General features: G+C 41.0%; 1 protein-coding gene across 1 annotated transcript in view; it reads right to left on the reverse strand.

Annotated features, from left to right (window-relative positions):
• prmt8a (protein arginine methyltransferase 8a) overlaps window positions 1-13,071 on the reverse strand; it is a 39,347-nt gene that overhangs the window by 6,306 nt on the left and 19,970 nt on the right. Inside the window, exons 4-8 of the mRNA XM_087842841.1 lie at window positions 13,008-13,071; window positions 10,011-10,153; window positions 7,606-7,693; window positions 6,304-6,419; window positions 2,264-2,414 (exon numbers count right to left, since the gene is read on the reverse strand). Of these exons, the coding sequence (XP_087698967.1) occupies window positions 2,264-2,414; window positions 6,304-6,419; window positions 7,606-7,693; window positions 10,011-10,153; window positions 13,008-13,071 (562 nt within the window). The remainder of the gene's footprint in view (window positions 1-2,263; window positions 2,415-6,303; window positions 6,420-7,605; window positions 7,694-10,010; window positions 10,154-13,007) is intronic.

Below are 13,071 nucleotides of genomic sequence, written 5' to 3' on the forward strand. Positions count from 1 at the left end.
TCTTGCAACTGTAGCCACATAATACCAGGAGGAATCCATGGTCTTCTTATCAGGGTTTTTTGTTAGTTTCCACACTCAAGACAAAAGGAAACCGGCCTTTTGAGGTTGTTGCTTCAAAGAAAGTTCAGAATTCTCTCAATGGAATAAAAGAGACTAGTTTTAGAAAATAGTTTTAGATCTGTTTATGTAGATTTGTCTTTTTTTAATTAGTTTTTTTTTCTTTTTTAAGAAAAAACGGTGCAGATTACTGGATGGTTTCATCTGGTTATCTCCATATGATGTCTGTGCTCTATTATAGGTGACCCTGAATAATAAAAAAGGCTGCCGGAGATTCCCATGATGCATTGAGTTTTTCCTTTCCAGTCACCTTTCTCACTCACTATATGTTAATAGACCTCTCTGTATTGAATCATATCTGTTATTAATCTCTTGTCGTGTCCAAATTCATGGGCTGCATCCTCCTGAGGCCGCATTTGTAGACCGATTACGTCACAGCGACGCGCCAAAGGCTGTCCAAATTTGTTGACTCCTCCGAATGCAGCCGACAAATGCGTCCTCCTTTTCCCCGAATTTGAAGGATGGGTCGGGTGTGTCCTACCATATCCCAGAATTCATAGCGCGGCCCAGCCAAACTCCAGTTTCCAACAATGGCGGCCGCTACTAAGTTTTAAAATTACTCATACTAATCTTTCTGGGTCACAAAATAAACGTTTAACATATTTTCAGGCGAGAAAGTAGCTGTGTGAACATCAAATATCTGCTCGGTTTATCAAGATATCGCATATTTGCAAAAGTGCTTCGACGTTTTCAGAGACGTCTGTTACCCACCAGCTCGATAGCTCGCCAAGAGCTCGAGGGTCACTGATGCGGCAGAGAACGGCACAACTCCCGGCACATCATTTTCACATCACCGCGGACTTTCGCTACTCGGGTTAAACGTAATATGTAAGTCACTTAGACAACCTAAAAATGTTATTGTTGGGATTTTTTCAGTGTTTTATTTGTTCGTGAGTAAATCGGCTTGGCTGAGATTAAAGTTATTAGATTAGATTAGATAAAATAAAACTTTATTAATCCCCCGGGTGGGTTCCTCCTTGGTTTTCACACAGCTGACTAAACGTCAAATAGAAAACTGATTAAACAGAAGTATGAGACGGTCGAGAATTTACGCCAGTGTCCTGTTATATTTTAGATAGCAAGGAGCAGACGGCTGAGACAGCGGTGACGCTAATCAGAAGGCTAGACCGTCCAATTTCCCCAGCCGTTTACTTCCGGCCTACCCGACCGCGAAGGCCGGGTCCTCAGGAGGATGCAGCCCATGAATTTGGACACGACATCTGTCTCTCTTCCACAGCATGTCTTTATCCTGTCTTCCTTCTCTCTCCCCAACCAATCACGGCAGATGGCCCCGCCCCTCCCTGAGCCTGGTTCTGCCGGAGGTTTCTTCCTGTTAAAAGGGAGTTTTTCCTTCCCACTGTCGCCAAAGTGCTGCTCATAGGGGGTCATATGATTGTTGGGTTTTTCTCTGTATCTATGAAGCGCCTTGAGGCGACTTTTGTTGTGATTTGGCGCTATATAAATAAAATTGAATTGAATTGAATATTATTTGCTGATTAGTCTCTAATTATGTGTCATGTCTATCAAAAGTGCAACACGTTTTTCACAGGACTCTATGCAGTCTGTTTCCACACTAATTAAGAAGGTAAAGTAGCAACCAGGTGCTGGTAATCACCTTTAGATGATCAGAAGTTTCTGATATGTAATAATTATGTGTGTGTGTTTTATCACAGTGCCCAGGAGGAAAGACAAAAGCAATGAATCCTGGTAGAGTTATAAGGCCCTTTCGATAAAAAAAAGCAGATAAATAAATAAAATGAAGACATCTTTCATTCTACAGTGAGGAAGATTATTCACAAGTGGAAAACATTCAAGACAGCTGCAAATCTTCCCAGGAGTGGACACCAAGGCAAACTCACCTCGAGGTCAGACTGTGCAACGCTCAGAGAAATTGCAAAGAAAAAAACCACTACATCTCTCGCTCTACAGACCTCAGATTCAGAGGGCCAGGAGTCAGACTGCTAGTGGCTGTAAGGCTATTTTTCTCAAAGTTTTATGTCTTGATGATGACCAGAAAGTTTAATTGTCACATTAATCGATAAAATGCAGCTCGATTACTGAAGCTGTGCAGAAACTGGCAAACAAACAGATAGATGAAGACGCCTTGTACAGAATATGAAGTAAGCAGGAGTGCTGGGTATCTTACCTGTGGAAAAACCTGTCTTCTTGTGACACTTAGTAAATTCAATGTTAAAGTAAGTGACCAGTGCGTGGATGTAGTCATTCCTCTGGATCTGCAGGCAAAAAGATGATGTGAAGGACAGGTCCTCAGGCTTTACTGTGTAGATGTCCACTTCCTGTAAAAGCAAAAAATATTTTTTTACATAAACAAATGACAAGTTTCTTATGTGAGTCATTACATTAAGTTCTCCCTTTCACTGTGATTCAAAGAAAAGTCTCAGAAGTGTGCTTTTAGAAATGTATATGAATTCTTTAATAGAGCGCTTTGCTCTTACCTTTTATTTATTCACACAACAAGAAATTAAACCAGTTTTAAAAGGCTGTAAAAGATAAATCTGCAATACATCGAGGACAAAAGACCAACATTAAGATGGAGCCTACAGTAATGCTTCCACTTGGGTGGCTGTAGCTCAGGAGGTAGAGCAGGTCACCTACTGATCAGAAAGTCGGTGGTTGTGGCTCCAGTCTGCATGTCAAGTATCCTTGGGCAAGATACTAACCCCAACTTGCTCTCCGATGAATCCGTATGAATGTCGTTAGAAAGCACTAAGTGTAGATAAAGTGCTTGTGTAATTGGGTGAATGAGGCATGTTGTATAGAGCACTTTGAGTACTTCGTGAGAGTAGAAAAGCGCTATATAAGAATCAGTCCATTTACCTCCACAAGTAGAAGCCAGCAGTGTTGGGGAGTAATGGAATACATGTACCGTCATTACGTATTTAAAATACAAAATATGAGTAACTGTATTCCGTTACAGTTACTGTTTAAAAAGGTGGTATTTAGAATACAGTTACTTTGTTGAAATAAATGGATTACACGGCGGTACTTCCCTGTTTCATATTGTGGCGGGTCAGGACTGTTTGGGTTTTGTTTGACAGCTACGTTCTGTTGTTCCAGGTGGCAGCGTTACGGTTGCCATGGTTACAGGGTGACGCTCTCTCTGCGTGTTTCCTGGGTGAGAGAGCGCCTTTTGTTGTTGTTGTGCTAAGCTAATAGGCAGAATGCTACAGGTATAGCTCTAAAGAATGTAGCATCATGGGCAGTGTAGTCCGTGCTGCAGGGAGAATGGACTGCCATACCCGTTATGTGTCTGTGAGCGAGGGAGGGAGAAAAAGGAAAAGTACGAGCTGTCATCGAGCAAAAACGGGCGCTGGAAGCATGTAAATATAATAATAACCACTGCAGCCAAGAAGAGTGCCTGACGAGCCCAGTTGTAAGTAAGCTATTAAGACTCGACTGTACACCGTGTTCGTGTTTTCCTCCAAAAACAATAAGTTCTGTTGGAGCAGCCTTTCAACGCCTCTCTCTGTCTCTGCTAGCAAAGTGATCCAGACAACAAAGTAAAGCTAGTTTTCAGCTACGAGCCCGACACAGAACCCACCGTATTAGCCAGAGGTCCCTTTACTACGCGGACCTTCAGTAACAGTAATAAATCACAGCAATAGTACATTCATGTAGTTGTAAACAGCATGATAATATATTAAGTAATCCAAAGTATTCAGAATACGTTACTCTCATTGAGTAACGTAACGGAATACGTTAAAGAATACATTTTGGGGCATGTATTCTGTAATCTGTAATGGAATACATTTTAAAAGTAACCTTCCCAACACTGGAAGCCAGTAACCGCTGTGTAGGATAGACAAGAAGAAGGAGCTGTGCCCATATTTGTCATGATCTAAGTGTTGGAGATCATGTCATGCAAGGCTCTACAACCCATATCATCCCAGTGAGTCATGCTAAGTGTGGAGCACGTTCCTCCTACTGTCAACATAAAGACTTATCTATGATTACTGCACAACAGAGGAAAGCTTACCTGAAACCTGCTACCACAGCATAAGCATGAAGTGCTAATAGATATTCACTGATGGCTTTGGTGCCAGATGCCACATTCGCTGCAGAGGAATGAGCCTTATGTTTGGTGACAATAAAACACTGCAACAATAATATCAGATTTCCCCCTGCTGTCTTTAAAATATAATTAATCCCATAAACACATTTACGAGATGTTTACTCTGGTCCTGCGGTATAAACTTCTCAAAGTCACATTTCAAAGTTTAAGACAGCAATATACTGCATTGCAATGTTTATCCTCTAGCAATTACTCCTAAGGCAAAATAAACATTTAAAGAGCACCATCATACAGGTTGTTTTCTTCAAGATCATACTTGCTAATGATGCTCCCCGAGTATCGTTACAGTAGTTTTCAGTCAAGGTTTAATAACACGGGGTCCTGTACGTGCTACTCCTCGGTTATACAACTTTAATGAGGTCATTCAGTAATTCATTTAAAGTCAACACAGTGACTTCGAATGGATTTGCATGTCTTTAAAAGGCCTTACACCATTGATACCACTCTTTTCAGTGTGGTATCAATGGTGTAAGGCCTTGATATAAAACAATCCCAGAGGAAAAAACCCCCTATTCTCATCAGCCTCACACACTTTTTATCTCAAGGGCTGTCTGCCTAAGTTTATACAGAGGAGGGGAAACTAAAACTAATAAACTAAGCTGCAGTGATTTAAGTTACTGGAACTACTCATGTAAACAACTAGTTTGCACAAGAAATATTGAACAGACCTTTGCTTTGATTAAAAAGACGAACATACTTATAAACAACACAGAAGAGCCACGTCAGCAGGACAAGACTCGGTTGTTCACCTGCATCTAAAGGACAAAGGTCACTCCTTTGAGGATGCCAATGTTCACATTTTGGACAGAGAAGACAGATCCATCCATTCAAGAAAGAGGAGTGAAAGAAGCCATCCATGTCCATCTTTGAACAGAGGCGGTGGCTTACGACACCAACTGTCTGCCATCTAGAATCCAGTTTTGAGATCCCTTCAGACACCATAAGGCCCAATCACATCCTGGGCCATTTGACCTCAGGAAATCACATGATAGGGTGGCGCTAGGCTTCACCCAAAACCTTGGCTGATTGTGACCCACACCTGTTTTCACATCTTGGCTCGTGTGATTAGGTAGAGCAGCGGTCCCCAACTTTTTGCGTCACGTACCGGTTTATTCCCGACAATATTTTCACGGACCGGCCTTTAAGGTGTCGCGGATAAATACAACAAAGTAAAACTAGTACCGGTACCGAAAAAAAGAAGATTTATTCATAACACACCCCTCTCTCTGTCTCTCGCTAGCAAAGTTGACCCAGACAACAAAGTAAAGCTAGTTTTCAGCTACGAGCCGACACAGAACCCACCGTATTAGCCAGAGGTCCCTTTACTACGGTTCGGAGCCGCGGACCTTCAGTAACAGTAATAAATCACAGCAATAGTACATTCATGTAGTTGTAAACAGCATGATAATATATTAAGTAATCCAAAGTATTCAGAATACGTTACTGTCATTGAGTAACGTAACGGAATACGTTACAGAATACATTTTGGGGCATGTATTCTGTAATCTGTAATATAATACATTGTAAAAGTAACCTTCCCAACACTGAAGGTGACAAAAGTATGAGCTAAAAGGGGAACATGAAAGAGGCAACACTGAAATGAAGGTTTAACCGCACAACAATATTCCACCGGGACAAAGGTGAGACAGGGCAGAGCCATCTAATCAAGGCCAGCGATAAGAAGGTCACTATGACAAGGAGCACAATCAGCGAGACTAGACAGACTGCTATTGGCATGCATGGCACAGCAGTGTGATCAGTCAAATAAACACAGTGGGAGCCACAGACAGAACAACATCAAGGTGGCACTCATAACAGCCCCGGTATGTTAGACAATACGTTTGCCAGTCAAACAATGTCATTTGTAGTTAATCAGAGTTAACGTGCAACCCTGGTGTGTTTTACCAGGTTAATTATGCCACAAACAGAACTGCTAAACTGTGTATTTCCAGAGCAAGAAATGAAATCTGAAGCTCAGAATTGGCATTAAACCCTTTTTATTGTTGCTTCAGTTAATAATCAGCAGCGCTGCATATTGACTGATCAGGCAGTGAACATTACCCATGAGCCAAAATATGATTCACAGTACTAACCTTGACCAGGCAGGAGTTGGTCACCACCTGTTTGGGGTCTACTACGTCCACCAGGGGTTCCTTCATGGCCACGTTACGGATACACGTCATGTCAAAGCCATACACGTTCTCCCACCCTGGTAAATATAGCGTCACAAAATGATTTGTTATCACATCCTAAACATATTTAGAATTAATCTTTTCTTCTGTTGTATTTGCTCCAAGTTTCTATTTGGTTTATAGAGCCGGCAAAAGCCACAGGATATGTAAACATTTGGGCTGAATATGAAAAAATAAATAAATAAAAATCTCTGGTTGGGGGCTTTGCTCGTCCCAGAATAGTCTCATCTAAGATCCTAGAGATATATATCCTGACATTTTGAAATGATTTTCATTTTGACAGATGAAAGTCACATTGTATATGGCGATGAATCGTCAACACGAGCCCTCGAACGCAGGCAGCATTCTTGCCCTGGATATCCTCGTCGCTCAAGTGAAACTGGTGCATAAATTATTCACAAAGCACCTTAAGAGAGTGTGTGAGCAAACATCTCTGTTGTGGCCCAAGAGGCAGGGAAGAACTACTTGAACGCGCTGAAATACTGGTGATAATGAACAGGTCACAAACCCCCGGGGGCTTTTGTAATGCTGCGTATTTGCATTTCCCGCTGCCCACTTAACTTACTCTGCAGCCCAGAGTAGCACTAATGACTGCGGGATGCTCTTAGAATGCTGGAGTGCTACAGAAAGGCACTTCCAACTGAGATAAAGGTCGTCTTTGGCTCCGTGCCATTGGAAAAAGTTTGCGGTCAATATGTACACTTGTCTCAGCGTGACTTCAGAGCACTTCAGAGCCACAGCGAGCTCAACTGAACTAGCCAGACATAAGAAGGCCAATATGATATGATTGGCTAGATTTTATCTGGTGCACTGTGGTTGTATAATTTCCCAGATGTATGGAGGAGTGTGAGTAGGAGGCCTACTGGCAATTGTGTTGTCATTTTGGGTTGTGCGCAGACTTTATGCTGCTTTATGTCCAGCAGCAATAAATCGCCCACGGTGCTCCTTGCAGGGTTTATACAGGGGATCATACACAGATGGAGAGGCTTGTTGACTTATAATATCAATTATCACACCCAGTCTTGTACCTCAGGAATAGTTTAAAATTATTTGCAGAGCTGGAAAGGCTGTGTGTGTGCCCACAGTGGAGAGCAGAACGTGGGTGTGTTGATGGTGCTTTCTGCATCCATCCAGCAAGTCGTATTTCTGGTTACAGGACAAGTAAGTGGCAAAAACATGATTTTGGCAATAAACTGCACTTACAGTGTATTTTGAAGTCTTTGTACTGCCTGTCCTCTATGGCCACCACATACAGGGAGGCCCGGTCAGGAAACATTAATCCACCAGGTTTCTGGAAAAAACCCCAGAGATGAATTAGGAATGCATCAAAACTGCAAAACGTTTGACCAAAATAAAATAAAATTAACTGAAAACTAACATGTAGATCTTTTTTTAAAAAAAATAATAATAATAATAAACTTTATTTATAAAGCACACTTAAAAACCAAGGGTATGCCAAGGTGCTTAACAAGTAAAATAGAGAATAAAGGAAGATAATAGAAATAGGACCAAAGCAAGTACTAAGTAGTGATGGGTCGTTCGCGAACGAAATGGCTCTTAGAGCCGGCTCTTTGAAGTGAACGACGCGAGCTCCCAATAAGGAGCCGTGAGGGTTTTTTTTTTCTTTCTCTCATCCTCTCTCTCGCCCTTTTTTCCGCTAAACTCCGCACGCACGGCCTGTACTTTGCGCTGGGCAGAGGGGGGGGGGCGTTAGTTACACTTGCGGTAGCACAGGATCAGATCCAGAGAGAAAGAGAGGCAGGGACAACAACGTCACATTAGAAAGGTATAGTAATCATCCACTATTTTCAGTTGCAGATGATAAAGGATTCAGAAATCATGCAGGTCCATATGACAGAGAATGTGCATCTTCTTTTTGTTTTCATATTATAATTTATATTTAATTGTGTTGTGGTTTGCAGTGTTTTGTGTTGTTTCACGTTAAATTTGTTTAAAAGGAAAAAGCTGAAAATTTAAATAGTTAAAAGTCTAAAATGTAAATAGTTGTTCTTTGTATTATATGATTTATTTATTACATTTTATGTGGAGTGAATAAATAAAGTATATTTATGGTGGCCCTTAGAGAAAAAGCACGTACAAACTCCAAAACGCATAAAAACTCAGACGCACTTACAAACTCAGAATCACGTGCAAAAGACAACAGAAGTGCTCCAGGATGCTGGGCGCAGTGTTGAGCTTTTGTTACCTAGTGGCTACATAAGCCAGGAAGTATCAACAACCGGATTTGGTGTGTGGTAGTAACAGGTAAATTAATTTTTTTTTAAATTATTTGAATAAATATGAGTGCTTGTCTATAAATACACAAACCATACACACATGCTTTCAATTGTGTAATTTAAGTGATCTAGATAGCTGTTTTGAAGTTCAGTTCATGCTAGAAATGTGTTTTGGAGTTTGTACGTGCTTTTTGGAGTTTGTATATGCTTTAGAGTTTGTACGTGCTTTGTCTCTAGGGGCCATATATAAACATATATAAATAAAACCACTTTTTTTTTACATTAGTAATTCCTTTTCTGCATAATTTTATATTATTGTTAATGATTAAATAATTAAAGCAACAAAACAACCTGAAGAGCCGGTTCGGAGCCGAAAGAGCCGGCTCTTTTTAGTGAGCCGAGCTGAAAGAGCCGGATCTCTAAAAAGAGCCGGAAATCCCATCACTAGTACTAAGTATGCAAGCAGGTAGCTGTCACTGATACACAGGAAAGCAAACAAGAGCAAACAAGAAATTAAATGAGCATAAAAGTGCATAATATAAAATCATAAAAGAAATATTAACTAGAGGGAAAGATTGAATAAGTGGGTTTTTAGTCGTGATTTGAACAGTGCGATGGAATCAGACCGGGGCAGCCAGAGCAAACGCACGGTCAGCCGAGATCTGTTAACAGCGAGCGCAGACAGCTGTGAGTGTTATTAGAAATGTAATCCTAAATCTGTTCAATTGTCCTAACATTTGAGAATATTATAATTCCAGCTTTATACTTTCTGTGTTTTATCACTTTAAACGTTTTGTGTCGGTCGTGGTTGCTTGGTTTGGATTTCGTCGTTTCTGAGGTTCTTCTGTTGTTCCTCTGTGTAAAGTTTAGAGTTTTGTGTTTATTGTATTCTTTTAGATTCGTGCTTTGACTTTCAAAGTTCTGATTACATTGGAGTCTCTTGCTGATTTACTTTACGGCTTCTAGTCGTGAGTTTTAGTTTTCTTATGCTTTGGCTTGCTTCTGTTTCTGTCACACCTCCCTCCGTCTCTGACTGTATTGATGCCTCGGTCCCTTTTGTTTCCTTGCCTCATACATCTTGTTTAGCGTTAGTATTCGTGTCTCCCTCGCTAATAAAACATTTTACTTTGAAGCGTCTTATGTGAGCTTCCTGTCTGTCTCCCCCCGACTTCACGATTGTTTTCACCCGTGTCCCTAATCTTCTCCTTGCCAGATCATCTGTTAATACTCCCTGTTGTGCTGCTGATATTTTCTTCAATGATCAACAGCTCGTGTTTATTTAACTCCATCTGCCTACGTGTTCTTCATAAGGTATCTTGGTGACTTGTGTTGTTGTAGGATACACAAACGCACACAATCCAGACGTCTTACCAGCCACTTGTCCCTGGCAAAGATGACAGTGTTGAGCATGGATTCATAGAAGAGGCAGTAGCCCATCCATTCAGATATGATGATGTCAACTTTTTCAACAGGAAGCTCCACTTCCTCAACCTTGCCTTTGAAAATGGTGATAACTGAAACACACAAAACATTTTAAATAATATAATAAAGTCTTTACAATAACATGTGGGAATTCTGGGGGCTAAAAAGTAGAAGGTAAAGTATATTTTAGGGGATGTTGTTTGTTACTTTTATTATTAGTAAAATTATTATTATTATTATTTTGCTGGGTGAAGGAATAGCTGCACCATCTGTTAAACCACTTCCAACAAAAACGTAGATTATTACTGGTAATTTTAGAAAAGAAACTGTGAGTGGTGACACCCCCGTTCATGCTTTGTAGGCTAACACAGCAGCCATTGTGTTGTTATGAAAATGAAACCAGCTGGGGACTGCGGTGGAGGAGTCGACCTTTGCCCTGCTTGAGATTAGCCGACTTCAGCTTTGTTTGTTCTGCTTTGGAAAGAAGTGACTGAAGAGTTTCCCTGATGTCTTCACGACACATCAACCCTCTTACTCCAACTGCTGATTGCTTATTTGCTTTCCAGAGCTCAGCAAACACACAGATAACTCTTTTCTTCGGTTACTTAAGCATACTTGTTATTCATAGGTTTAGAAATAAGTTGGGGCATTTGCTGACAGGGTGGTTTATAGCTCCATTATCTGGTAGGTGCAGAGTCAGGGGCTTGGCAGGAAATTTGATGCACAGCAGGTGCTCTGATCATAACGTACACTTTGAAGTTACACAGGATGCATATTTCTGCAAATGAATACAAATGAGCCAGTGTAAAGAACAATGTCCACTCATGTGCTGGGTTATAAACGCCCTCGGTCACGCTTATGCTCATACTGTACAATGTGCACGTGCTGTTGTTTAAAAGTATACCTTCAACATACTCATCGTTATTATTATTCATCATACAATATTTAACCTAGCCTATTGGTACACTCTATTCACTCATCTATTCAAATCATTGACTTCAGGTGTTCCAATCACTTCCATGGCCACAGGTGTATGAAATCAAGCACCCAGGCATGCAGACTTTTTCTGCAAATATTTGTGAAAGACTAAGGCTACGTTCACACTGCAGGTCTTGATGCTCAATTCCGATTTTTTTGTCTGCTCGTTCACACTACAAATAAAATGCGACAGCAAACGCGCTCTAGTGTGAACGCTCAAAGCGGCCGCATGCACAAAAGAAGACGTCACACACAACGCGCTCTGTTTAGACCCAGAGCAACAGTATGTTTGACTGATGGCCCTTAATATGAAGACTTCGGACTTCACGTTTCCCAATTTTTGCTTTAAGTTATTTTGTTATTTACATAATAATGTAAATAACCTAATAATGATCCTTATTGCTGTTTTAGAGGAGCGCTGCTTCAAAGGATAGTTGCAGATTTCTGTCAGAATCTGCAGATTATACAGAACAAATAAAATGTTCACATTTCTCCAACGTTGTCTTCCCAACAGTTTCACTGGATGGCCAGGAAGCGTTCACGATGTCTTCTCGGGCGCTGATAATTAGCATCTGTCTTGTGTCAGTGGCGTAAAAGACGGATTTAATGCGACATGACCATCAGTCGCTTTCTACAACATCAGATATGTATCAGATTCAGGACCACATACGAAAGTGACCCAGATCGGATTTGAAAATATCGGATTTGTGCCGTTCACACTGTCAGACCATGATCGGATATGGGTCGCATAGGGTCAAAAAAATCAGGTCACTTTCGTATGTGGTACTGAATCCGATACATATCCGATGTTTTAGAAAGCTGCTGTTTGATGGTCATGTCGCATTAAATCCGTCTTTTACGTCACTGACACAAGACAGACGCCAATTATCAGCGCCGGAGAAGACATCGTGAACGCTTCCTGGCCATCCAGTGAAACTGTTGGGAAGACAACGTTGGAGAAACGTGAACATTTTATTTGTACTGTATAATCTGCAGATTCTGACAGAAATCTGCAACTATCCTTTGAAGCAGCGCTCCTCTAAAACAGCAATAAGGATCATTATTAGGTTATTTACATTATTATGTAAATAACAAAATAACTTAAAGCTAAAATTGGGAAACGTGAAGTCTGAAGTCTTTATATTAAGGCCATCAGTCAAACAATACTGTTGGTCTGGGTCTAAACAGAGCGCGTTGTGTGTGACGTCTTCTTTTGCGCATGCGGCCGCTTTCGCGTTCACACTAGAGCGTGTTTGCTGTCGCATTTTATTTGTAGTGTGAACGAGCAGAGAAAAAAATCGGATTTGATCAAAAAATCTGAATTGAGCATCAAGACCTGCAGTGTGAACGTAGCCTTAGTCACTCTCAGAAGCTCAGTGAACTCTATCATGGTACCGTGATAGGATGCCACCTGTGCAACAAGTATAGTCATGTTACTAAATATTTCACGGTTATGTGTTAGTGGTATTACAATGAAGTAGTCACATAGTAGTAGGCCACTTAAAATCACAGCAGGCGCTGAGGTGCGTAGTCCACAGAGGTCGCTAGCTTTCTGCAGCGTCACTATAGATCTCCAAACTTACTGTGGAACGTGGAGTGGATTGTGTTTTCACGGCTGAGCAAATACTTTTGGCAGCACAGTTTAATTTTTAATTGGACATTTTATTTTAGATCAAATGAAATGCAAGTCACAGCACTTAGACAGAACCAGCAGTTAATACAGTGTAAGCTAGTCAACGAGCAGTGAGTTTGCAGTGAGCAGTTTTTTTTAATGTGAAAAGATCATCTTTACATATTAGCAGTCATCCTGGACAGCTGATCCCATCTCTTCTTGTTCTCTTCTGCCACTCCTCCCTCATTTATCTTCATTCACTATCATGACTTTAACCTACTGTACTGCTCTCTTCACTGACGATGGAGTGCATGTGTCATCAGAATTGTGAGACGAGGAACAGCCGCAGCTCTTACCGCTGTCGAGGTGGTTGGACTTGATGATCCTCTCGGAGTACTCCGATATACTGGAACACTCAAT

The sequence above is a fragment of the Neolamprologus brichardi genome, chromosome 7, assembly GCF_056152115.1.
Source record: "Neolamprologus brichardi isolate AB-2024 chromosome 7, ASM5615211v1, whole genome shotgun sequence".
NCBI lineage: Eukaryota > Metazoa > Chordata > Actinopteri > Cichliformes > Cichlidae > Neolamprologus > Neolamprologus brichardi.